The sequence below is a fragment of the Heterocephalus glaber genome, unplaced genomic scaffold, assembly GCF_053883595.1.
Source record: "Heterocephalus glaber isolate CG9 unplaced genomic scaffold, H.glaber_assembly_v1.0 deba00001544, whole genome shotgun sequence".
In the NCBI taxonomy this organism is placed as follows: Eukaryota; Metazoa; Chordata; class Mammalia; order Rodentia; family Bathyergidae; genus Heterocephalus; species Heterocephalus glaber.
The window spans coordinates 91,251-118,985 of record NW_028258337.1 but is presented as its reverse complement, the minus strand read 5'-3'; the positions used below and the strand labels follow the sequence as shown (position 1 = coordinate 118,985).

The 27,735-nt window shown below is 46.2% G+C and overlaps 1 protein-coding gene across 1 annotated transcript; it reads right to left on the bottom strand.

The window, feature by feature from the left end:
* Positions 1–9,937: 9,937 nt before the first annotated feature.
* On the bottom strand, positions 9,938–25,883 carry LOC101708676 (inter-alpha-trypsin inhibitor heavy chain H6). Its single transcript, XM_087189622.1, is given in 17 exon segments — positions 9,938–10,021; positions 10,023–10,150; positions 11,066–11,272; positions 11,275–11,421; positions 12,439–12,536; positions 12,712–12,754; positions 13,511–13,603; positions 15,392–15,528; positions 15,637–15,694; positions 15,697–16,012; positions 16,099–17,226; positions 17,229–17,485; positions 18,176–18,215; positions 18,217–18,241; positions 18,243–18,343; positions 23,210–23,326; positions 25,821–25,883. Coding segments are annotated over 17 exon segments (3,042 nt in total).
* Positions 25,884–27,735: the final 1,852 nt, after the last annotated feature.

The following is a 27,735-nucleotide window of genomic DNA, read 5'->3' as shown; positions in this document are numbered from 1 at the left end:
AAAAAATAACCGTACGCATCTACAGCTGTCTGGAATTTTACAAAGGGCCCCAAAACATGCGTTTTTGAAAAATAATCTCTTTAGCAAATAATGCTGTAAAAAGTAGATATCCACATGCAGAAGTCTGAACTAGATCCCTGTCCTTCACCCTTACTGAAACCAAACCAAAATAGGTCAAAAACTTAGAAAAACAGAAACTTTGAAATTGCTAGATGATCACATAGAGAAATCACTCGAAGCTGTAGCAAAGACTTTCTGAACAGAACTCCTATAGCACAGGAAATAATATCAAGAACCAACAAGAACAAATGAGATTATATCAAATTAAAAAGCTTCAGCGCAGCAAAGGGAGCAATCAATAGAGTGAAAATACCATATAGGATGGGAAAAAACCTATTTTACTGGCTATTCTGATATCTAGAGTATATAAAGAACGCAAAAACCAATTAACCCTCCCCCAAAACAAATGACCCAATCACAAAATGGGCAAATGAAGCGAATAGACAATTCTCAAAAGAAAAACTACAGATGGCCAATAAGTACAGCAGAAAAATGTTCAATACCTTTAGGCATTAGGGAAATGCAAATTAAAGCAACTCTGAGATTCCATCTTACCCCACTCAGAATGGTTATCATTAACAGCACAAAAAGTAACACATGCTGGCCAGAAAGGAACCATCCTACATTGTTGGTGGGCACATAAACTAGTAAAAGAAGTATAGAAACCTCAAAAAAACTAAGAATAGAAATTTCATGTGTCCTAGCTATACCTCTCCTGGGTATATTCCTGGAAGATTTAAAGACATCATACTATAGTGATATATGAAAACTCACGTTTATAGAAGCACAATTTACAATAGCTAAGCCCTGAAAAACAGCCTAGATGTTTCTTACCAGATGAATGGATGAAGAATATGTGATATATATATATATATATATATATATACACACACACACACACACACACACACACACACACACACACCGGAATATTATTCAGCCATAAAGAAGAATGGAATATCATTTGCAGCAAAATGGATAGAACTTGAGACCATAATGTCAAGTAAAATAAGTCAGACACAGAAAGTTAAATATCACATGGTTTCTCTTATATGAGAAAACTAAAATGTAAGTAAACAAACGTATAAAATAAAGGAGAGATGGTAGGAAACAAGAAAGCAGACTTTTGGGATTGGGGAAGCAGAACAGAGGGATGGGGGTGTAAGAAAAAATAGGAGTCAAGGGAATCAAAAATGATCAAGGCATGTTGTATGCACGTACTAATTCCCCCAAACAAACATCACTATTCTGTATTGCAAATATACACTAATAAAAGAAAAGAAAAGAAAAGAAAAAGAACAAAGAGGAGGAGGGGGAGGGGGAGGAGGAGAAACTGGATCCTTCCTGACATCAGTAAGCAGCTGGAAGCCCACAGTACTTCTGTAATTTTTTTCAGTTATGTGAGCCAATACCTCCCTTTGTGAAGGCACTTGGATTTGAATTTTCCATTATTTGCAATCAAAAGCATCCTAATAAAGAGATCTATGAACTCTCAAAAGGCTTGGGGAAGAGATGAGGTCAATTAGTGAGTAAATATTTGAGTGGCCCACAGATAAATCAATATAGTCTCCTCATCAAAGCCTGCTTCTTCTCCCGCATCCCCTGTCTCAGGAAATGCCTCCAACACTCAGTTACCCAAGCCAGAAATAAACGTGAAAGTCACATTAGACTCCTTTCTCTCCCTCACCCCCAATCAAGTCACTCATCATGACAGCTTCTACCTGTTTATTATCTCTGCAAAATTGCCTCAACTCTCCAACACATTGCCTCTGTTCTAGACCAAATATCATGGCCCACAACAACCTCCATGACCTGGCTTCTGTCTCCTCTCACATGTCTTCTCATCCTCCTCTCTCACCTTCAATTTCTGTACTCCTGCTATGCGGAACTGTTCCATGCACAAAATTTGGCAATGTCACCTGTTCTCTTGTAGAAGGAAAACTTTATGAGTGCATGCATGATGTCCAGCTTCTCACTGCTGAATCCTCACTGTCTAGCGCAGTACTTGGTGCATACTAGGTGCTCACTAATGTTAATAGAATTAGTAAGTGAACAAAAGAGTGACTCTTCAGCCTTTCCTCAAGATAAAGTTTATATCTGAGATATTCTTCCCTGCCACTGTCTTCTCTTTGACTAATTCTTTGCCTCCTATGGAGAGCCTGCCCTGACTCTTGGGCTGGACAGCCTGAGCACTGGGGGCTCCCACGGACCCTTTCACTTACCTATACCCTAGCACTGGTCACATTGTATCATCCTGGTCACATTGTCTGTTTTGTTCAGAGAGCCTAGCACAGGGGTAGGCGCAGAGGAAGACTGTGACGAAAGTTTGTTGAATGAATGAATGAAGAGAGTACATGTGAGCTGAAGATGGAGATTTTGTGTTTGTTTAGTCCCATCCACGAACACCCTTGCAAGCCCTCTCCTTTTCCTTTCTCCTGTCCTCTTCCTTATCTGGCTCCAAACACTTCCATCCTTTGCCCTAGACTACCCCAGTTTTGCTGGCCCCAGGAGAAAGCTCACATTTCTCACACCACTTCACTTGTTTCCCCAGGCATCCACCTTCCTCTCTACCCCCCTTTCTCCTCATGGAGAACACTACCATGCCCTCTTCTGTCTCAGGACTCAGGTTGAGTACTTTCCTCCCCTATTTTTTTCCTTTCCTCCTCTTTGCCAGCAGTAAAGCACTCTGGGTCAGCAAGAACTTGCATCAGGAGCAACTCAGATTCTTTGTATTCCATCGTCTTTGTACTGTATGGTCTGCACGTTCCATCCTTTGTGTATCCCAAGGTCTTTGTGTTCCAGTATCTTAGTGCTGCAATGCTTGAGTGTATCCCAGTGACTGTGTGTCCAAATGTCAGTATGCTTCAGCTTCTCTGTGTCTTTGTGTTTCAGCCACTGTGTGTCCTAGTTTCTCTCTATGCCCGACTGTCTCCATGTCTTAGACTCAGTATTTGTATATCTCATCATCTGTATTTCCTGGCACTGGTGTAGATGCCAGTATCTTTGCACCCCAGTGTCTATGCACGTCTCAGTGACTGTTTTGGACAGTGTTTGTGTGTCTCAAAGTCCATGTATATCTCAGTACCTTTGGTTTTCCTGTTTCAATATGTCCAAGAGCCTGTGCATCTTAGTGTCTGTTGTTTCCTAGTGTCTGGATATGTGCCAACAACTATTTGTCTGGATATGTGCCAACAATCATTTGTCTCAGTCTGTATGTTTCAGTGGCTCCGTGTTCCAGTGTTTGTGTGTTACAGTGCACGTGTCTGTTGACCACATGTTCTTGGGGTTTATGTGTCCCACTAACATGTTCCATTTCTGTATATCCTACCGCCTGTTTCCCAGTGTCTGTGTATCTTGTTTATATGTCCCAGAGTTGCATGTCTCCCAATGACTGTATGTCTGTGTCTGTGTGTCTTGAAGTCTCTGTGGGTCCGTGTGTGTATGTGCCTCAGTTTTTCTGTCCCAGTGCCTGTGTTCCCCAGTGTTTTTGTGCCCCTGTATCTGTATATCCCAATGCCTGTGTTTCTTGATGTCTGTGCATCCTAGCATCTTTATGCTCGAGAGTCTATGTATTCTGAAATGTATTATGTGACGGTGTTTGTGTCCCAAATATGTGTCTCAATGAATGTGTATCCCTGTGTCTATATTTCTCAGTGTATTTCCATCAAAGTGTCTGTCTTCCTCAGGTTCTGGGCATCCCAGTGCCTGTGTGTGTACTTTAGTGTATGCGTGGCCCAGTGATTTTGGATCCCGATGTTGGGTGTCCCTTGGGCTATGAGTCACACGGTGTGTGTATTTCTCAGTGACCACTTGTGCCTGGGTCTGTGTGTCCCAGTGCCTGTGTGACTCTGGGTCTCCGTGCGTCATAGTATCATGTTTTTCATTATCAGTGTGCACCAGGTGTCAGCATGTAGCATTGTGTCTTTCAGCTTCTGTTTCTGTGTGCCTCCATTTCTGTACGGCAGTGTCTGTGTGATTCCTTCTTCATCTATCCCAGTTCTGAATGTGTCAGTATCTATGTGTCTCAAACGTATATCTCACAATGTTTAACTTTATATCCTTAAGTAGCAGTGTTCTGTGTCCCAGTGTCTGTGTATGTCCCAGTATCTCTATGTCACAGCGTCTTTAGATGTCTCAGTTCTAAGTGTCTGTGTGATCCCAGTCTTTGGGTACCAGCATTTGTGTATATCAATGTCAGTGTACCCCAGTGTCTGTGATTCAGAGTGTCTTCCTTGTGTTCGACTGTCTATGTGTCTTTGGGCTTGCGATGTTTCAGTGTCTGTGTTTCTCCACGTCAATGTGTCTCACCGTCCGTGCATTCTAGCGGCAGCATGTTGCATTGTCTCTAGTTCCAGTAGCTATGTGTTCCTCGGTATCGGTATCCCTGTGTCTCAATATCTCAGTGCCAGTGGCATGTAAGTATATGTATCCATATTCAACTGTCTGTATGTCCCAGTGTCTTCGTATCCAATGATTGCTGCCCCAGCATTTGTGTGTCTCAGTGTCTGGAGTGCCAATGTCTGTATAGCTCAGTGTTTACATATGTCCTAGTATCTCTATTTCTGATACAGCATATCCCATTTCCCGTTTACTCCAGTTTCTATACATCCCAGTGTTTGTGTGCTCAAGAGGAAGCATGTTGCATTGTACCTATGTGGTTCGGTGTTTTTGTGTGCCTTGGTTTCCGTATCCTAGTTTCTGTTTGTGTCTGCATTTCCCAGTGTCTGTATGTCCCGGTGTTTGTATGTCCCAGCATTTGTGTGCTCCAGTGACTGTATTCCAGTGTGTGAATATTTTTCAGTGTTTGTATGTCCCAGTTTATGAGTACCCCAGAGTCTGTGTGTGCCAGCATCTGTGTGACACAATGTCTGTGGGTGTCAGTGTGCATCTCAGTGCCTGTATGTCTCCGTGTTTATTTCAGTTTTTGTGCATCAATGTCTCCATTTCCCAGCGTCTGAGTGTCTCAGTGACTGTATCCTCCAGAGTCTCTGTCCATCCAAGTGTGTGTATGTGTCAGGGATGTGTTCCAATATAGATGCAGCTCAATGTTTCTGTATCCCGGTGCCTATGTACCCCAACATCTATAAGTTCCAATTTCTGTCTTTACCCCCGGTTATGTACCAATGTCTATGAGTCTCAGTGTCTGCGCTTGCTGTTTATGTGTTCCAATGACTGTGTGTCACAGCGTATATTCCCCAGTGTCTGTAGATCACAGCCTCTCTGTACTCTAATGCCTGCATGTCCCCGCATCTATTTATATCCTATTTGTTCCAGTGTCCACACATCTCAGTATCTGTCCCAGTGTTTGAGTTCCTCAGTTTCTGTATGTTCCAGTGTTTGCATACCCTGGTGACCTACAGGTTGTATTGTGTCTCTTAGTTTCAGGATTCATGTGTATCTCCGTATCTGTGTTCCAACTGTTTATGTGTCACAATGTCTCTGAGTTCTGTGTTATTCCATGTCTGTAAGTGTATGCTTCAATAATTATATATCTCAGACTGTGTCCGACTTTTGTGTGCCCCAGTGTCAGTGTACCTCAGTGCACACATATTCCAGTGTTTGCTTGTTCCACAGTGAATTTCAGTGTCTGTGTGTCTCAGTGATTGTTACGTCCTTTGTCTTTGTGTCTCAGCATCTGTGTGTTCCAGCATTAGCACATTGCTTGCTCTGTCTCTGAGCTTCAGTTGTTGTGTGGTTCAGATTCCGTACTCCACTTTCCTAAGTCACGTCTCAGGTTCTGTACATCCCTCTGTCTATGTATCCCAGGATCTCTTCCCATTGGTTCTGTGTGCCAGTGTTCCTGCATGTCTGACATCTGTTCTGGTGTTAGGGTGTTAAGTATTTGTTCGTGCACCTATCTGTGTGTTTTAGCAGTTGCCTATGGTTCCCTTTGCCCATATCCACCTTAATATCTGTATGGCAAGTGTCTGGCTGGAATTCAAGGTTTATATATTACAATTTCCTACAGTTTATATGTCCCAATGTCTCTTTGTTTGAGTGTCTGTGGCTTCCTTTGTATATTGTGGTCCAGTATCTGTATGTCCTTGGTTCTCTGTTAAGTCTGTGAGTTTCTGTGTCCCATTCTTCATGCATCCCTATGTCATGCATCCTATAAGTCTCTGTGTTTTGGTGCTTGTATATTCTCTCTGGTTGTGACTAAGACGCTGTATTCCTTACTTCTGTCTTTGCCTCATTGTCCATGACGTCTGTGTTTTAGCGTCTGGGCATCCTCATCTTTGAATATATTTGAGGGTTTTTTTTATATCCCAAACCTCTGTTCGAGTGTCTCTGTCTCCCAGTTTCTATGTGACCATGGATCTGTATGTCTGAGCATCCACTGGGCTTATGTGCTTGAGCGCACACACGCGTGTGTGTGTGTCTGTGTGTGTCCCTGTGTGTGCGTGCATGTGTCTTTGTTCTGCACATGGCTGAGCTTTTGTGTGTTCTCGATTCCTTATCTGTCCATGATACTCTACACATCCCTGAGTATTTTTATGTTTCAAAATCTCTGTGTCCTCGAATTTTTATATATCCCCAAGTCTGTATGGCCCTGAATCCTTACATGTCTCTCTGGTCCTTACATGTGACCTAGTAGCTATGTGTCCCTCTGTGTGGGTACCCATAGACTTTTGTGTTCAGCTGTCTATTTGTTTCTGTCTCTTTGCATCACCAAGTCTCTGTATGTCCCTGAAGGTCGGTGATCCAATATACATGTGTCCCTGAGCCTCTGTGTTCCAATGTCTGTATGCTCATGGATCTGCATATGCCTCCTTCCCTGCACCTAGTGTTGATGAGTCCTTAAGTCTGTGCATCTCCAGAACTTTGTTCTCCATGACCTTGTCTCCATCTGTGTTTTGGCACTTATCTTCATCTCTACCTATTCCTCCCATATTTTGTCAGTGTCGGTGCATTACTGTTTCTCTTTGTTACTGTGGCTCATCTTAAGTTGTTTTGTTACTTGATGTCTCTCTTAGTCCCCCGGGTCTTCGTGAATATGTTGGTGTTTCAAAGGGTTGGTGTGTCTGGGTGTCTCTGCATCTGTTTCTTTTGCTGTCTCACGATGTCTCTGGTTTTGTTTTGATTTGACTGTCACCTCTGTGTCCCTGCTTTTCTGTTTGCGCCTGGTGTTGTCACGGCCCCGTGTTTAGATGTCCCCACAAAGCCTCATGTGGTTTTAAGTGGGGCTCTTTCAGCGGTGGCCAAATCTGGAGTGTGTGACTGATTCATGTAATCCTAGGCCCAAGGCCACTAGGATTAAGGGTGTGAGTGCTACCTGCCCTAAGAAGTCTGAATAAGATTAAGGGACAGGAAGACCTACCCTGAGGGTGCCATAAACTGTTTGTCCTCTGTAAAGCCCCTTTGTCTTGCCATCCTGCCTTGGAGCCAGCCAATTATGGACTGAAACCTCTAGGAACTGTAAGCTAAATAAACCTTTCCTCCCTTAACTTTGGGTGTTGGGTATTTTGTCTCAGCAAGGAGAGAAAAGTAACTAAGACAGGTGTCTACATCCATGGCTTTTATTTTTGAGCCACTGTCTTTATGTCCCTTTATGTCTCTGTTGAATTCAGTGTCGCCATCCTTTCATTTGTGGCTTTGGTTGCCTGTTTGTGTGCACTATTTCTGGTGTCACTGGGTGCCACCTTGATTCTGTGTTTTTGTACCCCTGCCTCTTTAGAGAGATTTCCTTGTTATTGTATTTCTGCCTATTTGATTATATTCTGTGCATCTGGGTTTCTTTGTTCCAGATGTGTTCCCGTGTTTCTGTCCCTGTGTCTAACCTGTACCTTTGTACAGGAAACATGAACCATTCCCATGCCTCCTTGTTCTAGTGTCTCCGTCTCTGTATTCCTGTGTCGTTAACTGTCACTATGTCACAATATTCTCTTTGTACCCATTGTCTGCACCTTGCCTATCCTTATGTCTGTTATCTGGCCAGATCCCTATCTCTTTACTGGTGTTCGTCACCCTTCAAGTGTCTGAGTCTCCCTGTGTTTGCCTCTGGATCGCTGAATATACGTAGCTGTGCTTCTCTTAGTGTATACTTCTGTGTATGCCTATACAAATCTGTTTCACTCTTAATATCATCCTCTCTGTCTGTCTTGTGCCCGAGTCTTCATCACCAAATATGAGTCTGTCTATTTCTAATATGCATCTATTTCTACATCCCTGTATGTCCCTGGCCCTGTGTCTTTGTGTTCTTCCCGCATGCTCCTTCAAGTAAGTGTGTTGGTGTGTCTGTCTGTTTATACCTTTATGTCCTTGGTGTCTTGGACCATGGTCTACCTGGTTGCCTTTGTGTTCCCCATATCTCTGTGTGACTCGATCTCTCTGCTTGTTTGTTTCTGTCTGTCTCTCTCTCTCTCTTTCTCTTTCTCTCTCTCTCTCCATATATATATATATATATATATATATATATATATCATCTATCTTAGTTTGTATGTTTTTATGTCTTAGTGTCATCACATTAACCATTGGATGACCTTAGTTGGGTGACCTGAGTGACCTAGGTTTTGTCTCCTTGCTTCTTTGTGACTGGGACAGAAAGTCAAAATCACATGGACACCAAGGTCCAGCATGAGATCTTTTTCAAATGGGAAGTGAGGGGGGCCAGGGATTTAGCTCAGTGGTTCCACCGCCGCCTGCCTCACGAGCACAAGGTCCCGAGTTTCGATCGCTGGTAATAAAAAAAAAAAAAAATCAAATGGGAAGGGGATCAAGGGGAGGGAAGGAGGGAAAGGGGAATAAAAAACAAAATTAAGACCTGTTATGCACATGTTCTGTTCCAACTCTGCAATGAATGTAACCGTTATGTAATGCAAACATGTTCTAATAAAAAATAAAAACCAAAAAAAAGGGGGGGGGAGCATCTGTTTATATTTTTCTAGGTTTATGTCTCTGATGCTGTCACTCTGGCTCTCTGTCCCTTTCTTTGTATGTTTGTGTGTTATTATGTCTATGTTTCTGTGTTTTGAGATCTCTGTGTCTTTTGTTTCCATAAGTCTCTGTCCCTGTATTTCCATGTCTATGTCTTTGTTGCTGTCTTTCTTTGTGTGATCCTGTGTCTTTGGTTGTGAGTATGTGTACGTATATGCGTGCTGCTGTTTCACAGGAGCCTTTTTTGTTCACGAGTTTGTTCATTCATTTATCCATTCTTTGAGCATATTTACTGAGCACCTATTGTGTGCCAGCACTGGGGCTGCATAAATGATTCAGAAAATGTCTTTTCCCTGGAAGAGCTTACAGTATAAATCAGGAGTCCAGGTGGGTAACCAGATGATTATTATACAGTGTAAGTGATGTGAGCTTGGAGGAGATGGGAGGGGACTGTGGGAACATGAAAGAAGGGACCAAACTCAATCTAAGGAAGGGCTCAGGGACGGCTTCCTCTTAGAGGCACTAAGACTTGAAGGATGAGTTAAATTTCCCACACGAATCAAAAGAAAAATGTCCCACGCAGAAGGAAAAATACATACAAAGGCCCAGTGGTGGGAGAGAGCATGGTTTGTTAGGAAAACTCTGAGATCCTTAAATACACCATGGGGGTCAAGAAAAGTTGTGAGCAGGACTTGTGAGTGACTCAGTCAGTTTTTTGTTTTCAGAAAGTCACTTCCAAGGCTGCTGTGGAGTATGGATTTGGAGGGAGTAGAGACTGGAGATAGGAGGGCCTGTGAGGAAACGGGGGTCCTTAAGCCTATAGGTCCACAGATCTGCACATCTGTATGTTTGGGTTTCCTGGCATAGGTGCCCATTAGCACATGTGTGAATTTGTGTCCCTACGTGTACCTCCACATGCGTGGGTCCTTGTCCTAGGCTCACCCCATGCCCTGGCCTCTAGATCTTCCAAATTCACATCTCCTGCTCTGGAGTTCAGGAGGCATCACAGAACACGGGCCAGGTGAGGCTGGCCCAGAAACTGCTTTACATGGGAGTGCTTCCCTGGCCAGCAGGAAGCCCAGTAGGGGCAGCCGCCTTGGTGGGTCCTTCAGCAGCCTCTTGCCTAGAACCACAGACATGTCTGGCCTGTGGTGTCTCCGCAGGCCAGGCCCGGTAGGCCCTGTCATCAGCTGGATGTCTGTGTGCTGGAACTGCCCTGGTGGGAGAGAGGTGCAGTACCAGTCAGGTTAGTGTCTTGAGCTCCTGTTCAGAGCGCCAAGGGGAGCCTCAAGCGGGAAATAGAGGGGGGGAAGTGGGAGGGTGGAGGGTCAACAAAGGCCTGGAGAAAGGAAGAGGCCGGACGTTATGGGCAATGTGGAGGAGCCAGCTGGAATAGGAGTGTAGTATGGAAGTAGAGAGGCAAGGTTGATGAGATAACAGAGGAAGGGGAGCAGCCGGGCTTGAAGAAATTAGAGCAGACTGGAGGGAAGGAGAGAACAGGTTCGGGACAGCCAGAGGAGGTGAAAACATCTGTCTAACCCATCGGCACTGCCCAAACACTTTGGTGTGGGCTTCTGCCTCAGGTTCTGACGATGTCTCTTGACCTATGGTCTGGCTTCCTACAATCCCCTTTCACAGGCAGATAAAGATCCAGAGGGGCTTTACAATACACTTTCTTGTGCTTATAATCTTTCAGGGGCAAAGGCTCCCTGTTGCCTTCAGGATAAAGTCAAAATTTTCATCCTGGCACTCAATTCTGACCACTCCAGTTCCAGCTCCTCCAATGTCCATTCCTTTCCTCCACATTATTTCTCAGTCGTATGCAGTACGGGTGGCTCTCTCTCCTCCAAGAGGTCTGTCCTCTTGAGCTCTGAGCCTAGGCAAGGTCCCCCACTCTTTGTTTCTCTAATGCCGGGGGATGCCTCCTGTCAAGCACTGATCCCTCTTTGTGATCACTGTCCTTATCTGGATCTTTCCTTTACCCAGACCGGGAGCTCCCTAAGGGCAGAGCTTGGCTCTGATTTCCTTCTGAGATTAGGAATATAGGGTGCTGAGCCCCACCGACTTTTCCTCTTGGCAAAAGTCTTTGTTGGGACTAGTGTTCCCTGGTTCGTTTCTGCCTCAGCAGCACTTCTCCATCAGGTGTGGGCTGTGGGACTGAGGCCTGAGCCACTGGCCACATAGAATCCCAAGCAGGGTAGTTGTAGGGTGCTGCGGTGCCTGTAGCAGCGCCGGAGGATGAGGAACTCAAGGTAGGGTCCAAGACGGAAGGTGAGGTGGGCTTCAGCAGCCACGGGGAGCTCTAGTTGCGCAGGCTGGTCCCAGGGCAGGAACAAGATATGGCACCACAGATATGGCTGGTGGTGATAATGTCGGCCCGGGGTTTGTCTGCAGTGACTGTGATGATCTGGACGTAGGTGAGAGTCTGGCCTTCGTGGCCTGGTCTTGGTGGTGGTGTCCCAAGCAGCTGTCCACTCACATGTAGACATAGGCGTGTGGGAGGGTGGGCAGGTGTTGGCCCAGAGCATAGGCTTTCACCTGGGCATTCACATAGTCAATCACAGCACAGGCAGGGATGAGATCTTGGCGCCCAGGGTCTAAGATGAAGTAGTGCAAATTTGTGGCTAAAGGGCTAGCTCTTGAGAGAAAATGCTTCCACCGTGATCCACCCTAGCCAGTGTTTGTGGGGAGGGTCATGTAGTATGTGCGCACATGCTCACCCCAGTGTGGCTTTTTGCATGTATATGTGTACGTGTTTGCCTTTGAGTGGGTAAATTTGTGTGTTTAGCAATATTCAGATGATCATCTCTGTGCAGGCATAACCGTGCATCTGCATATTTGAAGAAGGTGGCATGTAAGAGTTGCTGTTTATTTTTTCAGTTGTATGTTTATGTGTCCCTGTGGATATTTTGCTGCTCTGTACCGTGATGCAATAGTATATGTTGTGTGTTGTATGTGTCTGAATGTGTGTCAATGTATATCTTGGTGGGTACTGCTGTACACCAGTATGTTTCATACGTGTAAAAGAAGCAAAAAATGGCTGCTCCCTGTGTGTGCTGAATTCCTAGGGACCAAGATGAATCTGAGGGTATCAGTGCTTGTGTGTCTGAGTGGTGTTTTTTTTCTCTTTTTTCTTTTTTTTTTTTTTTGGTACTGGGGTTCGAACACGGGTCCTTGCGCTTGCGAGGCAGGCGGAACCACTGAGCTAAATCCCCGGCCCCTGTCTGAGTGTTTTGATGTGCCTGTTATTGTTTGCATCGGGGCATGTCTTCTGTGTCATGCTGTGTCTGGGTGCATATTCGTGGTGTGGGGGAGTCTCAAGACGATTTACTGTAATGCTCTGATGTGTATGTATCATCGAGAATCTTGCTGTTTATCTGGGTGTATTTGCATATGTTTTCAAGTGTGTTCTTGTGTGTTAGTGAGGTGCGAAGGGTCTGGAATATTGACGCGAGTGTATTCAGCTGTGGTGTTGTGTGAAGATGGAGTCCTTGGGGCTCTCACCTGTCTTTGGGTCCTCTATAAGCTGCAGCAGGTCCTCTGGATGTCCATCCAGTGTGAAGCAGATCCTCCCTGAGTGTGGGATGTGGATCACAAAGTGCAAAAGCAGGAGATGCATCTCTGAGGTTATGACCCTGGATGGAATGGGAGTGAGGAGAGGGGAAGGCGGGGAGGAGGAGAAAGGAAGAGGCCATGTCTATTTCCCCAGAGCGAGCCTGGCCCCAGTCCCAGTGCACAAACTGTCCTGTACTCAACCAGGAAGGCCATGGGGTGGCTGGCTTACCAGAGGATGAGAAGGTGAAGATATTTGGCAAACTGCCTGCAAAGGAGAGAGAGGGCCTGAGTTGGTGAGGGAGTGATCTAAAACACATTCCTAGGAACTGTAAGACCTCCATGGCCTCTAAACCACCTCTTCCCAGGTAAGAGCCAAATTCTTGAGCACAACATTTGAGGCTTTTCTGGAATCTAGCCCCCGCCTGGCTCTTCAATCTTGTCTTTATGCTCCAGCTCAACTGAACCGACGATCATCCTCGTGAGTGTGTGCCTTCTTTGGCGAGTGACTGTTTGTTCCTGTTTTTCTGGCCACCTGGAATATTTTCCTTTTCCTTGACTACCAAAGATCAATTTTTGGTTCTTTCAAGGCCAGCTCAGTCAACAGATTGATAATCAAGGGAGTGACTTTGTAACAAAAGCAAGCTATTCTGGCTGCCTTGCTCTGTTCCACCACATACTGCCCCTGCAGAGAGGCACTGGGACTCTGCAGAGAGTTCATCCCACCAAGGAGGCTCTCATCAGATGCAGGCTTTGAGCCTCAGACCTCCCTGCCTCCAGCACTGTGAGATGAGTAAACCTTTATTCTTTAGGAATTACCAACTCCGTGGCATTGTTAGAGCAGCCAAAAATGGACACAGATAATGGCTGTTGTTCTCAGTTGCTAAATTTGTGATAATTTGTTACATATCAGCAGAAAACTAACATATCACCCCTACTCTGGGCCTCCACAGTTTCAATGAGAATCCTAATTGGGTGGAAATGAAGACTCAGGGGCTCTTTGACAGGAGAGTGCCTAACTCACCTTTTGCTAGCCTCACAGAACTTCCATGAGATTCCATTCTGTCGCCAGGCCCTCTCAGCATCTCCTCAGAATCACCATCCCAGTGTGGACTTCCTGCCAAACACAAAGAATTGAGAGAAATCCTTCACATTCCTGGGGCGAAGATACCCTGTACCCACCCAAAGGGCCCACCTTCCTTCTGACTAACAGAGCTCTCACTGGCTTCTCTAACTGACCTTCCCATTTTCATGCCTGATACCTCATGTTAGTCACGGTTTCTTAGTCTTTCAAGCTCAGGTATGCTCAGAGTTCTTCCTCATAGCATTTGCACATTGATTTCCTTATCTACTCATTCAGGTAGTGCTTAGGCACCAAGGTTCGGGTGGTGAAAAAGACAAGCCTGGTTTCCTACCTGGTGAAGCTCATGGTTCAGTGGAGGAGGTGGAGATGAATTAAGCCGTAAAAGTATGCATGGTGATAAATATTTTAGCAAAAATATACCTGACTGACTATGGGAGTAATAGAGGCTTGAGATGACCTGAAGAAAGACACTGGGTAAGGGGATCTGATCTGAGACCTAAGGCATAAGCTAGAGGTTTAGTGACAATAGAAGGAATGAGGATAGTAGGAAGGAGCAGGGCAAGGCACACCAGGCAAATATCAAGCAGAGGGATTAACTTGAAAAACAGCCCTTGATTGAGGTGAAGGCTGGTGCCTATAGAAGGAGCGTAGAGAATGAGTGGAAGAGTGGGAGGAGTTGAGGTCAGAAAAGTGTGGGGCAGGGAGCACATTATGCAGGAACTTGTAAGCCATGAAGAGGACTTTGGAATTCATTGCAGATGTGATGGGAAATCCTTGGGGGGGGCGGTATTAATTATAGAAGGAATACGAAGTGATTTGTGCCTTTAAAAAACTCCTTTGGCTGCAGGGAGAGAATGGCCTGTAGCAGGACAGCAGAGGAAGCAGGAAGACCAGAGGGGAGGCTGGAACAGTTTCCTAGATGAGATTCAGTAGACTATCCTAGGATAGTGACAATTGGCGCTGTGAGAAGTGAGAGGATTTGGGAAATATAGTAGAGGTAACATTACCAGGAATCAGAGATAGACAGGATATTGGGGAAAGGTGAGGGAGAGGGGTGTGTTGAGGACAACATGCCCAAATTTGCATCCCTGTGACTTACAGCCACCCTCAACCCAACCCTGCCCTACAAAGTCACCCAGGAAACATCACAGCTTCCCTTAAGAAGGCATAACAGTGGAGTGGTAAGAGCACATTTATTTGGGGTCCAGATTGTATTGCTTCACATCTCTGACTAGCTGTGTGGTGTGACACTGAACAAGTTACTTCACCTCTGCGTGCTTCAGTTTCTCCGTTTGTAAAATGTGTATATTAAGAGTTTCTTGGGATTACATGAGAGACTACAAGCACAATATGTAAACAAGTACCTGCATGTAGGAAGAGCTCAGAAATGTTATTCCTTCATAGTCTTTGGGAAATTTAAGTGTATCATCATCTTCACAAATTTTTATACCCCTCTTGTTAAGCAGGACCAATTAAGACCAATCAGATGTGCCTTTCCCAGCAGAACTCCAATTTACACTCCTACATCCCTCCCCTGCTTGGGAACCGTTAGCAATTCACCTTTCCAACAATGTCAAAGCTACAGCTTGGTCGGTTTGTTGCTGTTCAGCCTTGCCAGTCTTATCTCCCAAAGCTTCAGATTCTGTGCCTATGTCCTGTGGCCCAGAGATGTTAAGTAACTAGTCCAAAGTTCCAAAGCAATCAAGCAAGTAAGTCTCTGGACTATCAGGAGAACCTGCAATGCCTTGTAGACGCCCAGCTCCTGCTGCTCTCCATTCCTACCTTCCCACCATAGCTTGACATCTTGTCTATGGCACTCACCATCTTTGTCAGGAGGGAAAAAGGTATGGAAAGCTGGTGGGTTCAAGGACTCCATGAGCTTGGACTCCATCATTGACTCAGACAGCAGCTCTACTTCCTGTGGGAGAAGGAGAACACTGATGGCCTCAAGTAGGGTGCTGGAAGGCAGCAAGTTTGGCACGTTTGGGAGTCTGCCTTCTGGCAAAGGTCTGGAGCCATTGGGTGGGGCAATTGTTGGGGCTCCTGGCTATGGTCCCGGAACTTGCCTGGTGCTCTGGGGCCCAAGTGGCAGATCTTGCTGATGCCAGAGTCTTCCAGTAGGCGCAGAGAGGGCATCCTTGGGGTAAAGGGAGGGGGGAGGAGTTGTCCAAGGACAGAGGCAGTCATGTTACTGCTGGGACCCTTGGGACTTGAGACCGTGTTTGGGAATGTGCCAAGGCTCTGAGGAGGTGGGGGCCTGGGTTTGACAAGTCTAGGGAATGGCAGGGTTTTCAGTGTACGTGGGGTTGGGATTCCAAGCTTGGGAAATGATAAGCTTGTGGAAGTTTATTGAGGTGATGCACTGGGTTTAAGAGGTGAAGGGATTTTAGGACTCCTGGGCAACAGGATTCCAGGTCTAGAGTGTGGCAAGTTGTTTGGGGTCTAGAGAGCAGGAATCTTAGATCTGGTGCATGGTGAGTGTTTGAGGATCTGAAGTGTGGAGATTCCAGATCTGGACTCTGTCAGGCTTTGGGTGACTGTGATGTGAATAGCCCAGGTTGGGGGTGTGATGGTGTGTTGGATTTAGGTTGTGATGGAGCACCGGGTATGGGAAGCTGCGGAGTAAAATGTTTCATAGTTCTAGCTTTGGCCTGGTTTGGGATGCCAGGATTCAGAGGTGGGATGTGTGTCTCAGAATCCAAGGAAGATACAATATGAAGATCCTGGTGTGATGGAGTGCTGGGCTTCAGAGGCAATAGAACAGTAGAGTTTGATGGCATAAGGGCAACAGGTTTCACCTTGAGAGTTGGCTGGATCAAGGTACCAGAAACTTGCTGTGCTGGAGTTTGGGGCTTTAAGTGGAGTGAGGCTGATAGGGAACTAGAGCTCTGACTCTGTGGCTCCAGCTCCTCGGAACTGGGCATCTTATTTGTAGAGGTACTAATAGTTGAGGTTGCTTTCACAGGCCTTGACTTGAGGGAGACCTTGGGCATCAAGGCTGGCTGTGCTGTGCCTGTTCTTAGGCCATGGCCTCTGCTGGAGGACGGTGTGATAGTGCCTGGCGCAGATGTGTTGGGTGACTGTCTCCCAGCCTCCTCACTGGCTTCCTTGCACTGCACCATGATCACGGAAGTCAGAGGTGTGACAGAGTTGTGTCCAAGGGATAAGTTGAGGACTTTGGCAGCGAGCAGGTGGCGAGTGGTGATGTCACTGACACGGAAACATGCTCCCAGCAGCTCTCCAATGGTGACATAGGCCCAGAAGTGGTGGATAAAGCAGGATGCATGGAGTCCCCCTTACCCCCGCCGCCCCCCGCCCCCCGCCCCGCAACCAAAGTCCTTCGGGCTGCTGTTTGTGACTCCTTCACAATGGTGGGCCACAAGTGACTGACCCTCGGGGCCATGGGCTGCCAGGTGGACGTCCAGCTCCTGCTCTCCTGGCTGCACCTGGCTAGCCACCACCAGCTCTGAGCCCCCAAAGTAGTTGGGGAAAAAGGCCCAAGGGGAGGCTCCAACCAAGCCACCCAGGTAGTCCAGGTGCACATCTGCTAGCAGAGGCATGGAGATCTCTTCATGGAAGCCCTCTAGCTGGAGGGTCACGTCAGCATCCTCGTGTACTCGTCAGGCTGATCCCGCCCCTCTTACTCCCCACCTGGGATTTCCAGGGACAGATGTCCCAGCAGTGGGAAGTTAGCATCATCTCCAAAGGCCACGCTGAAAAAGGATACCCTGTGGCCCAGGACCTGTCAAACATTGGGAAGGATCACACTGGGTGTTGTCAGGCTGACTATAGGCTCCCCATCTGTCAGGAAGATGATAAGAGGAATTCTCCTCATACTGGGGACTTTCCCAGACTCTTGGTTGCTACGGTTCTCCACTGAAACAGCTTCCAGCACAGCTGTGTTGATGTCAATCCCTAATTGGGAAGCACACTGAGATCCATCTTCTGGGGTCACTTCTGCCCATACAATGGGTACCTCACCAGCCTCCCAGTTTCAGTCATAGCTCAGCTTTTCTCAGCGTGTTTCTGCTGCTTATCCCTCCCAACTCCTCTACCCCAACCTGGGCTACATAAGATCTGTCAGGAGGCCCATGTGTCCCTGGCTTTCATCACACCATCTCAGACTGTTCTTTGCTTGCTTCCTGGGGATAGGGTGGTGCTTCATTCACTAGTCAGATCAGCAGCTACTCAATGACAGGGCCCCCACCTTCTTGCTACAGGAGAGAAAAGGCTGAGATGAGACTTCAGTAATTGGGAGGAGATTGATCAAAAGCTGGAAACAGGGCAGCAGTTTGCTGAAATGCTTGGAAATAAATATCTAGGTAATTGTTTTAAAAAGTCTTAGCAAATTCTCCTGAGTGTTTGCTTTAAGGGGAACAAAACTCAGGTCCAAAGAGGAATGTGCCCTTTCCACCTGGAATCAGCTGTTTCCACTAGGAGAGGGCGATGGGAAGGGAACACAGAACATGAAGGTGCATACTTGTGTAAAATATAATAGTGATGTTTCAAGCACAGTGAGAGGTGAGGAAGATGGGGGAATGAAGAGAGGTTTTCAGGAATTTCCCACATCTCTACGGCCTGCGCATTTGAGTAGGTAGGCTTAACATTTAGAACCATCAGCTTCCATACGACCCAAGTAGTTCTCCAGCACTGTGGATATTCAGCATCGTGGCCTTCAGATTTCCAGGCGTTAACTGTGTCAGAAAAGTAGATGATGTGGAAGTAGTCACTGGCTTGCAGGTCACTGAGGATCACATTCATGGCTTTTTCAGTCTGTGGGATATGAATGAAGCGAAGGAGCTCAGACAAGACTTGAGGTCTATGAGCTTGAAAGTCTCTTTGTGCACTAGGGTGCTGAATTCTAGATGCTGTCTGATTTTAACACCCTCTAACTTCAGCATTCTGTGAGCCTAAAACTACCAGGTCAAAATGCTCTCCTGGGATTTATGGTCCAAAGCCTAGAACTCCACCATCCAGTATTGCATCTACTAGCCATATGTGGCCATATAAATTGAAGTGCAAATTAGTTTTAAAATTTAGTTCTTCGCCTGTAATAGCCATATTTCACGTGTTCGATAACCACTTGTGGCCAGTCACTACTGTAATTAGGCAGCACAGAACTTTAGAACATTTCCTCCAGGTGGGTGTGATAGCATGCACTTGTAATCCCAGCTATTTGGAAGGCTAGGGCTAGATGATCGTGTGCTTAAGGCCAACCTGGGCAACTTAGTAAGACGATCCTGTCTCAAAATACAAAGGGCTAAGTTTGTAGTTCAGTGGCAGAGTGGTTGTTTAGCATGTGCAAAGCCCCGGATTCAATCCCCGGTACTACAAAACAAACAAACAAACAAAAAAAACTACTAATACTACTAATAATAGAACATCTTCATCATCAAAATAAGTTCTACTGGACAGCATCGGTCTAAAAGGTTCAAGTTCTATGTTTGCAGAGCATTGCTTTTATAATTCCTGACCCCATGACCCAGGATTCAGTGATTTCAGAACCATAAAGTTTGAGATCCTCACCATTCCAAGTCTTTATAGCTGTTTCTCAAAGACTTTGCACACCTTGGTTCTGCTCTACTCTGTTTTTCACTCTCACCCTCTGTTTCTTTTTTTTTTTCTTTCTTTTTTCTTTTTTCCACAAAGAAAGCCTGGTTTATTGACATGGTTTCCAGGATCCACAAGATCCTGGTAGAGGAAAAGAAATTGGACAAGCTGATAACTTGGGCTGGAAACTCCCTCAGATGCAGAATTTATAGCCACTGATTCCAATTTGACTCTGAAGAATGGTGACTGGTTTTGAGCTTCATGCTTTTTATTCAATGTGAAGCAACTTCCACTCTTTAAGCCAACAGAGGCTCTAACCTTTTGTATTAGGTTCTCTAGGTCTGAAAGAATTTATTAGATGGGCTACAAGATCAGAGTCAAAGGCTGAATGGCCATCTTCAGGCTGGAGAGCTGAGGAAATCAGTTATCTGTTCCGTCTGAGCAGCTGGAGGCCTTAGAATCAGGGGGTCAATCACGTAGCCCCAGTCTGAGGCTGAAGACCTGGAAGCCCTCTGGAGAGCTGCTGGTGCAAGTGTGTGGTCAAAGGCTGAAGAATCTGGAGTTTGACGTTCATGGGCTACTGAGGGAGCAGTCAAATGCACCCACTCTGGAAGAGTGGAGAATCTCACCCTCTGTTTCTTTCAGGCTAGTCTCCTCGCCAGCCTCTTGATAACGCAGATCCTATTTCACCTCCATAACTTTGCTCTTGTGCCATTTAGATAACACCCCCGTTTATGTATTCCTATCTCCTTTGATGGTGCTGTTCTTCGCTACTGATTTCTGCCAGTGGGAATCTGTCAATTACTGATAGAGGGGTGGTGAAGTCTCCAGCTACAGTAGTGGATTCCTCTCTCTCTCTCCTTCTGGTTCCAACAGATTTTACCTCATGTATTTTGGTACTCTTATTAGACACATACACATGAAGGATTGGTATATCTTTTGTGGGGACTGAACTCTTTGCCAGAACATTACGCACTTATTTCCCTGATAATTTCCTTGCTCTGAAGTCTTATTTCTCATAAAATAACATAGCTACCACAGACTTCGTTTGATTTGTGTTTGCATTGTCTATGTTTCTCTGTTCCTTTACTTTTAATCTACCTGTATCTTTATATTTAAAGTGGGTTTTTAGCCAGGTTTGGTGGTGCAGGCCTGGAATCCTAGCACTCTGGGAAACTGAAGAAGGAGGGCTGCAATTAAGAGCCCAGCCTGGGCAACTCAGTGAATTTGTGAGACCCTGTCTCGGAAGAAAGAAAGAAAGAGAGAAAGAGAAACAGAGGGGGAAAAGGGAGAGAAGAAAATATAGTGGGTTTCTTATAAATAACCCGCAGTGAGTTTGTTTTTTTTGACCATCCACACTGATAATCTCGGTCCTTTAATTGGTGTATTTAAACCATTCATAAATAAAGTGATAACTCTTATAGTTGGGCTGATATTGTTTCAATTGCATACTTTACATAATCTCATTTTTTCTCATTTCTTAGCATATTCATTACACTTAGAGATAAAATGTTAGTGGTTGCCCTAGAGTTTCTAACATACATTTGCAACTAATCCAAGTTTATTTTCCCAACTTTTCGCTCTCATCCCTTACAACATTGCTGTCATTAATTGCACGTCCATAAACTATGCTCACTGAATACATTGTTGCTATTATTTTGAAGAAACTGTTATCTGCTGGATCAGTTAAAAAATTAAGTATCTTATCTTCACTTTTCCCTTCTCTAACATTTTTCTTGCCTTTATGGGCATTCCAGTTTCTAATATATGCCATTTTTCTCCTTGGTGAAAAACTTTTACCACTGCTTGCAAAACAGGTCCACTGTGGGCAATTCCCTTAATTTTTGTTTGTCTGAGAAAGTCTTTATTTCTTTTACATTGGAAGGATCATTTCGATGTATACACCATTCTAGGCTAGGGTGGATTTTTTTCTGCTTTAACACTGGAAATCTTGCACTCCACTCTTCTTGTTTCCATGGTTTCTGAAGAGGAGTCTGATGTAATTCGTATTCTTATTCCTCAATAGGTAAGGTGTTCTTCCCGCGTTGTGTTTTTTTTTTTTTTTCCCCAAGATTTTCTCTTTGTCTTTGATTTTCTGTAGTTTTCATATGTCACACCTAGGTGTGGATTTTGGATATTTATCCTGCTTGTTGGTCTTCAAGTTTCCTGGACCTGTCATTTGTTTTGGAAAATTTGTATCCACCATTATTTCAGATATTTCTTCTGTTACTTTCTTCCATATTATTCCAATTCTATATGTGTTGTATTTTTGTAATGGCCTTACAATTACAAAATGCAATGTAAAAAGGAATGCTGTTTTCCGTTCTTTTTCCTTTTTATTTTTCAGTGTGAGAAGTTTCTATTAACATATATTTAAGCTCACTGCTTCTTCAGCCATGTTCATTCTCCTGATAAGCCCATTGAAGCCATTCTTCACTCCTGATACTGTGTTTTTTATTTCTAGCATTTCCTTTGATTTTATCAGGGATTCCAGATCTCAGCTTACATTACACTTGTGTTGCTACACGTTGTCTAATTACTTCATGGGGGTGCTTGGAATATTAATCATGCTTATTTTAAATTCCTGCTCTGATAATTTTAATGTCTTTGATATAGCAGTGTCTGGTTCAAATGCTACCTGTATCTCTTCAGATTGTGGGTGTTTTTCTCTCTTAGCATGTCATGTGATTTTATGCAGAAAGCATACATAATCTATCAAGTAACAGGAAGTGAAGCAAACAGACTTTTCCCACCTGTACTGGGGACTGAACTCAGGAAGAATTGAGCTACCTCAGCAGCCATTCTTATTTTATTTTTAACTGAGACAGGGTCTTTCTAAATTGTCCAGGCAGGGCTCAAACTTATGATCCTCCTGTCTCAACCTCCCAGGTAGCTGGAATTACAAGTGTACACCACAGTGCCGGTCATGTTCATGATGTCAGGACTTAGGCTATGTTTGTAGTTTGCAGTAGTAGTATGGGTCAGGCTATAGTTTCATCTAGAGTCTATACATGGGTTTCCGCTTTTGTCTTTGGGCTCCCATAGGGACTTTCCTTAAAGAAGGGCTAAGGTTTGCACTTCTTTCAGCTATAACCTTCGTATTTATGCAGGAGCCTCAGTGAATGTGGTGTTAATGTGTGGGGTAAGAGGAAGGATTCCATAATCCCGTGGTTACATCTCACTCTTTCAGTGAGATAGTGTCACTGGGACATGAAGTTCACAAGTGCTACTGAGGTCTACCCCTCACTCTCCAGAAAGGGACAGGAAAGCTGGAAAGGTTTTGAGTTGGGTAGGCCACTTGCCCTACTGAGGGCTGTGGAGCTCCTCAGTTTGGGATATTTACCTTCCTACATGTTGGTGGCCTCTGGTAAAACACCACTCAGTTAGATTTAAGTCTCAAGGGCTCTGCGTTTAAAAGCTTTAAGCACGACAGCTCTACTGTCCCAGGACACTTGAACCTTAACGTTAGAAAGCCCCAGAACATTATGATTTGAAATGCTCCTTCCAGACCTTTGCAAACTGAAGTACTGACAGCAAAGTCTGCTTGGTCTATGGCCCCAATATCCTGATTCAAGGGTAACTGGTGGAAGAGCTACAAGATTCAAACGGATGGCCCCAGAACTCTATGGTTTCTAAGCCTATAATGGTAGCTGGTACCCTATTATATTTAAATTTAAGAAAAAAAAGTAACAAAGCCCAGAAAACCCAGAGTCTCACGAAAAATCAGAGTCTGTGTTACTTAAGTTTGTATTGGATCAGGACTCTATCGCCAAGTGGGGTGCTCCAGCTGAAGGGCTCCAAGACCCGGGGACCTACAGAGCCCTGTAATTTTGCAGTTCAGGGAGTCAACAGTTTCGCGAAAGCTAGACCAATGTTTCAATGTTGCTAGGACGCTGTGGTTCTAGGTCTCTGTGGTTCCTGTGATGTGAGGTATCAGGGCCTTATGGCAGGCTCAGACATAAAAGATCCAAGGCTGATGGGCTGATGGGAGGGTAGTAAGTTGGTCCCAGGGTCCCATCATTCCAGCATTCTCTGCTCTCTGGGCCTTCTGAGGCCAGGACTAACAAAGGTCCCCAGGGTCCTTGTTACCTGCCTCATCTTGGTACCAAACATGGAGCCGCTCACGTCAGTAACAAACACCACATTCTTCTCCACAGGTCAGGGGCCCCTCGGGACAAACTAATGAATAAAATAACCACCATGAATCTGGACAAAAAGAAAGGAAACCAAGAAGAGCTATAAGAGCCAATCCAAATCAGGCTCCTCTTATTCTCCTGCATAACACCCTGCTCTTTCCTTCCTAACACCTCTCACTGTTTATAGCTAAATGGGCATGTGTGCGATTGTTTATTCAGTGTCTGCCTCCCCAAGCAGAAGTGGGTCTCTGCTGTTCAGACTTGTGGCCCAGGGCTCCAAGGATCAGGGTCTCCATAATTTGTGAGTTCCTGCCTGTGAGAGAACTGGGCTTGCACAGTGTTGAGGTTCCCCAAGGACAGTTTTGCCTGGGCTCCAGGAACTGTAAGCATTGTTTTAACCTCCCTCAATAGAGTGAGCCTGGGGCCCAGCTCACTGCTACCCTGGGCTGGAAGATTGCAGGGCCTCCCTCTCCTCCACAAGCCTCCTTTCTGCTGTTGCTGGGCAGAGCAGGAGGGGGAGGAGGCAGCAGAGGCCAATTGAGCTCTTTGTTCAGAGGGGATTGGTTATACCAGGTACAGATGCCTTGGGCTGTGCTGGATGTGATTGGATGTACACACACACACACACACACACACTTGCATATCTCTCTCTGCAGAGCCTGGCGGCTGAGCCAGCTGAGGGAAGGGAGCAGTGTCAGCTCAGTCCAGAGATACCTGGGCTTGCTGAGGGTCTGTATTACCTTGAAGCCTGAAGCCTGAGCAGGCCTTGCCCAGGGAAACTGACTATTCTTCCCTTCTGCTCTAGGCACTCTGACCACAAGGCTGGACACTGCCTCCTCCTTCCTCAGGGGGAAAGAGGAGATAAGAGTACATAGTGTTCTGTCCCTCGCCCCAACCTGCGAATTCACATGTGTGTTGTACCCAGTGAGAGAGAACCAACCAGAGACCGATATTAAATCCACACAGGAGTTTATTACCGGCCGGGACCGGAGCCCAGCATCAGACTCGAGCCTCAACTGGGGGTTGACAAACATGTTTTATACACCTTTGAGGCCAACAGTTTCTAGGCCCCCCTGTGGGATAGAACTAGTAAAGCAAGCAAAAGGTACAGAAGCGGAACATCCTGCTGTTAGAACATTTGTAAAACAGTAGTTGATTAATTGTTGTTTCTAAGAGACTCTCTAAGGGGAGGAGGTTTCTAAGCTTCCTCCTTCTGAGTTCATCTAAAGGGCAGGCAGGTGGGTCAAGCAGCAATATGGAGGCTGTCTTGCTAACAAGGGTCCTTCAACGTGCATCCTCTGTCAGCACATAATCTTTGCACTCTGCCACAGTTCCCCAAGGCCTGAATCATCCACAGCACCATTGACCAAACCATGAGCAGAAACCAGCTGGCCTCCCATTCTGGGTGGGGAGACCTACTGGAAAAGCTATGCTCATCTATATCTGATCCCATGCTATGTCTGATCCATGCCCCAACTTCCTATTCCACAACATGGGGACAGGACCCAGATCACCAGCTTCTCACAATTCCCTCAGCAGTCACCCCACCCCACCTTCTTAACTCAGGAAAAAACATGGAGGGTACCAGGCTACGCACACTTGCACTGCTCACCCTGTTCTTGGGCAGGGTCCACATTCCCATAGCCTCTCTCCTCTGTGGAGAACCACACAGACCCTAGACACTGCCACAGACCCTAGACACTCCCAGGCCTCAGCATTCTCTATCCTTCACTCCACTTCTCACCAACCCTCCACCCACCCATATGCACTTTACTGTATTTTCCTTAGAATATAGAAATTATGTGTCTTTCCCAACCATTAGGATAGGCCCTCACTCCCAACCTTCCTCCAGCTTCTAATCGGCCTCTTTCTTCCCCTCAGCATCCCAGGCTGAAAGGATGAGCACCTGCTGTCGTCTCTCACCTCCAGTTCACACCTGCAGAACTCACAGGACCACTCCCACCCCCAAGTCACACTGACACTTCTCTCACTAAAGGCAACTATGCATAGCTCATCTCCAAGCCCAAGGGGCCATATTTGGAGTCTCCTCACACTGGATCTCCCTCATGTACTCACTGCTGACAATGACTTCTTTCTCTAAAACCCTTTCTCCCTGGGACTCTGGGACTGGCTGCTCTCTGTATTCTACAACCTCTGGGTCCATCTCATTCAGCCTCTTTCTCTAGGTTCCTTTTGTCCCCATGCCCCTTAGCAGTGCTGCCAATATTTGTCAGGTCATAGTATGCAGAGAACATGATTATGACCTTTGCTCAATGGAGTGAACTGGTGGGGATTTGGGTGGGGGTGGATGCAGTGTGAGCAGGCTGTTTGCAGATGGTTGGGCCAGGCACCCTGAGACCTGAGGTCCACGACTGCTGGTTCAGGAAGCTCCACCTGAGCTGTTGTCATCAGGGTTTTTCCGTCCCGGCTCCACACATTCTCCATGTGTGACTTCACTCTCTCTCCTTTGGATGATACCACTGAATCGCCACTAGTGACACCACATCTCTTTCTGCAGTCCAGTGCGCTCACTCTTCCACCTCCACGACTGTGTACCCACTCACCGTGGACCTGTTCACTTGGATGGGCGAAGATGCCTCCAACGCATCCTCACCTGCATCATCCATGGTGCCATTGACCAAGCCAGGAGCAGAAACCAGCTGGTCTCCTGTGTGCCTCCCACATCTGGGTGCAGAGACCTACTGCCCAAACGATGAATTCATCGCCTTCCCCCCAAGCAGCCCTTGTGTGATTTCTCTCTGTAGGGGCATCACCCACCCCAGGGTCACTCCTCACACAAATGTGAGTGTCACCTACAACCCTCCTGTGCCATCAGTTCCTGCTGTTTTTTCCAAAGGATACTTCTCAGGGCCATCTCACCTCTCCACCCCAAACAGCCCCAGCTCTGACTCAGGCCTAACTTAGGTTCTTAGGTTCTTAGGTTCTCTGTTCCTACTCACAGGCCCTCCATCCCTGCTGGGTCTCCATACACACCACCTCACAATTTCACACTCTCTCTGGCTCCCCAGCCACCTACACGACAAACCGCAGGTTTCTTGTCATGCTGCCGCAAGACTTGCCAGCCTTCTGTCTCATTTCTTACCCTTTTGCATTCAAATTTATGCCCCTTGTAACTCCCCGTGAACATCTGGATATTTCCAGACTCCGTTCCTATTACAGTGCAGCCCCTACTTTGCTAGAATTCTTTCCACTTTCCTCTGGGGCCCCTCACATTGCCCACTTCCCTACATCCTTGAAGTCCCAGGACAGCCTTGACCTCCTCCGGGGAAACTTCCCTGGCTATCTTTCCCCCCTCGATCTGGCTTCTGTCATGCCTTGCCTTGTCATGGAAGGGATGTTTCTCACCTCCTGTCAGTATTGTCTCTATCTGTTACACCCGCAGACCTGTGAGTGATAGCCTTCAGAGTTCCCAACACCAGCCAGCACAGCCATGACACAGACTAGGTGTGCAGGGAATCCTGACTGAATGAGCAAGTGATGTTCTGGGTTTGAAAGGTGGGCATGCTCAAATAGGAGATAGGCTAAGGACCGAGGGATCCCCATGGGGTGGCAGCAGGAGTCAGAGTTCACAGTTAACGGGACTCTTGGTTGTGCTCTTCCCATCTATTCCATCTGCACTTTTTCCTCTGAGCAATTGTGACCAAAGTAATCAGTGAAGTAGCAGACACTTGCTCCATTGAACTAAATACACTCACATGACGAAGATCAGCTGAAAGTCCCTGTCAACACTTGCTGGCAAGGTACCCTCAGCTCCTCTTCTGGGAGGGTGAATTACTTTCATTCTCCCTACACGACAGGGTTGCCATACCTCTGAGCCTCTGTGCATGCTGGTCCCTCTGTCTTTATGCCTTTCCCTTCACCATATGCACCGACATGGAAGCAAGCCCTACTCATTTTTCCCAGAGCACCTGAAAGACCAACTCATTGAGGAAGACGGTCCTGAAACCTTCCTTCACGGGTAGCTCCACATAACCCCTACAGATATAGACACAGCACATAGAACCTTTGGTGTCTTATAATGAATGGCTCTGTGAATCTGGCTGCTTCAGAACTGGGAGACACCAGAGGGAGGCTAGAGGCTGAGTCCAGCTAATTTCTTAGTTCCTAGATTCAGTGGATACAGAACGGGGCTATGGTAGCCCTGCTGGGTGGAGATGTGCCAACCTATGAATGAATGAAGGATGCCCAGACAGAGGTTTAACCACAACACTAATTTAGGGCGGGTCAGAGGGAGGAATTGTGGCTGGGTGGAGGGGAGTCACAAAGGAGGAGTTGTTTGAACAGGGATTAAATTAGAGGAGGATGCTGACCTCCTCTGAGGGCAGCAGGTAGTCTGAGCAAATGCTCACACCCAGATAAGGGGCAGGCTCTGGTGCTGGTGGAGGGTGGTGCCTTAGGGTGGCCAGAGGATGGTTTGTGTGCTGGCGGCAGGGAGAGGTGTGGTTGGAATGGCAGGCC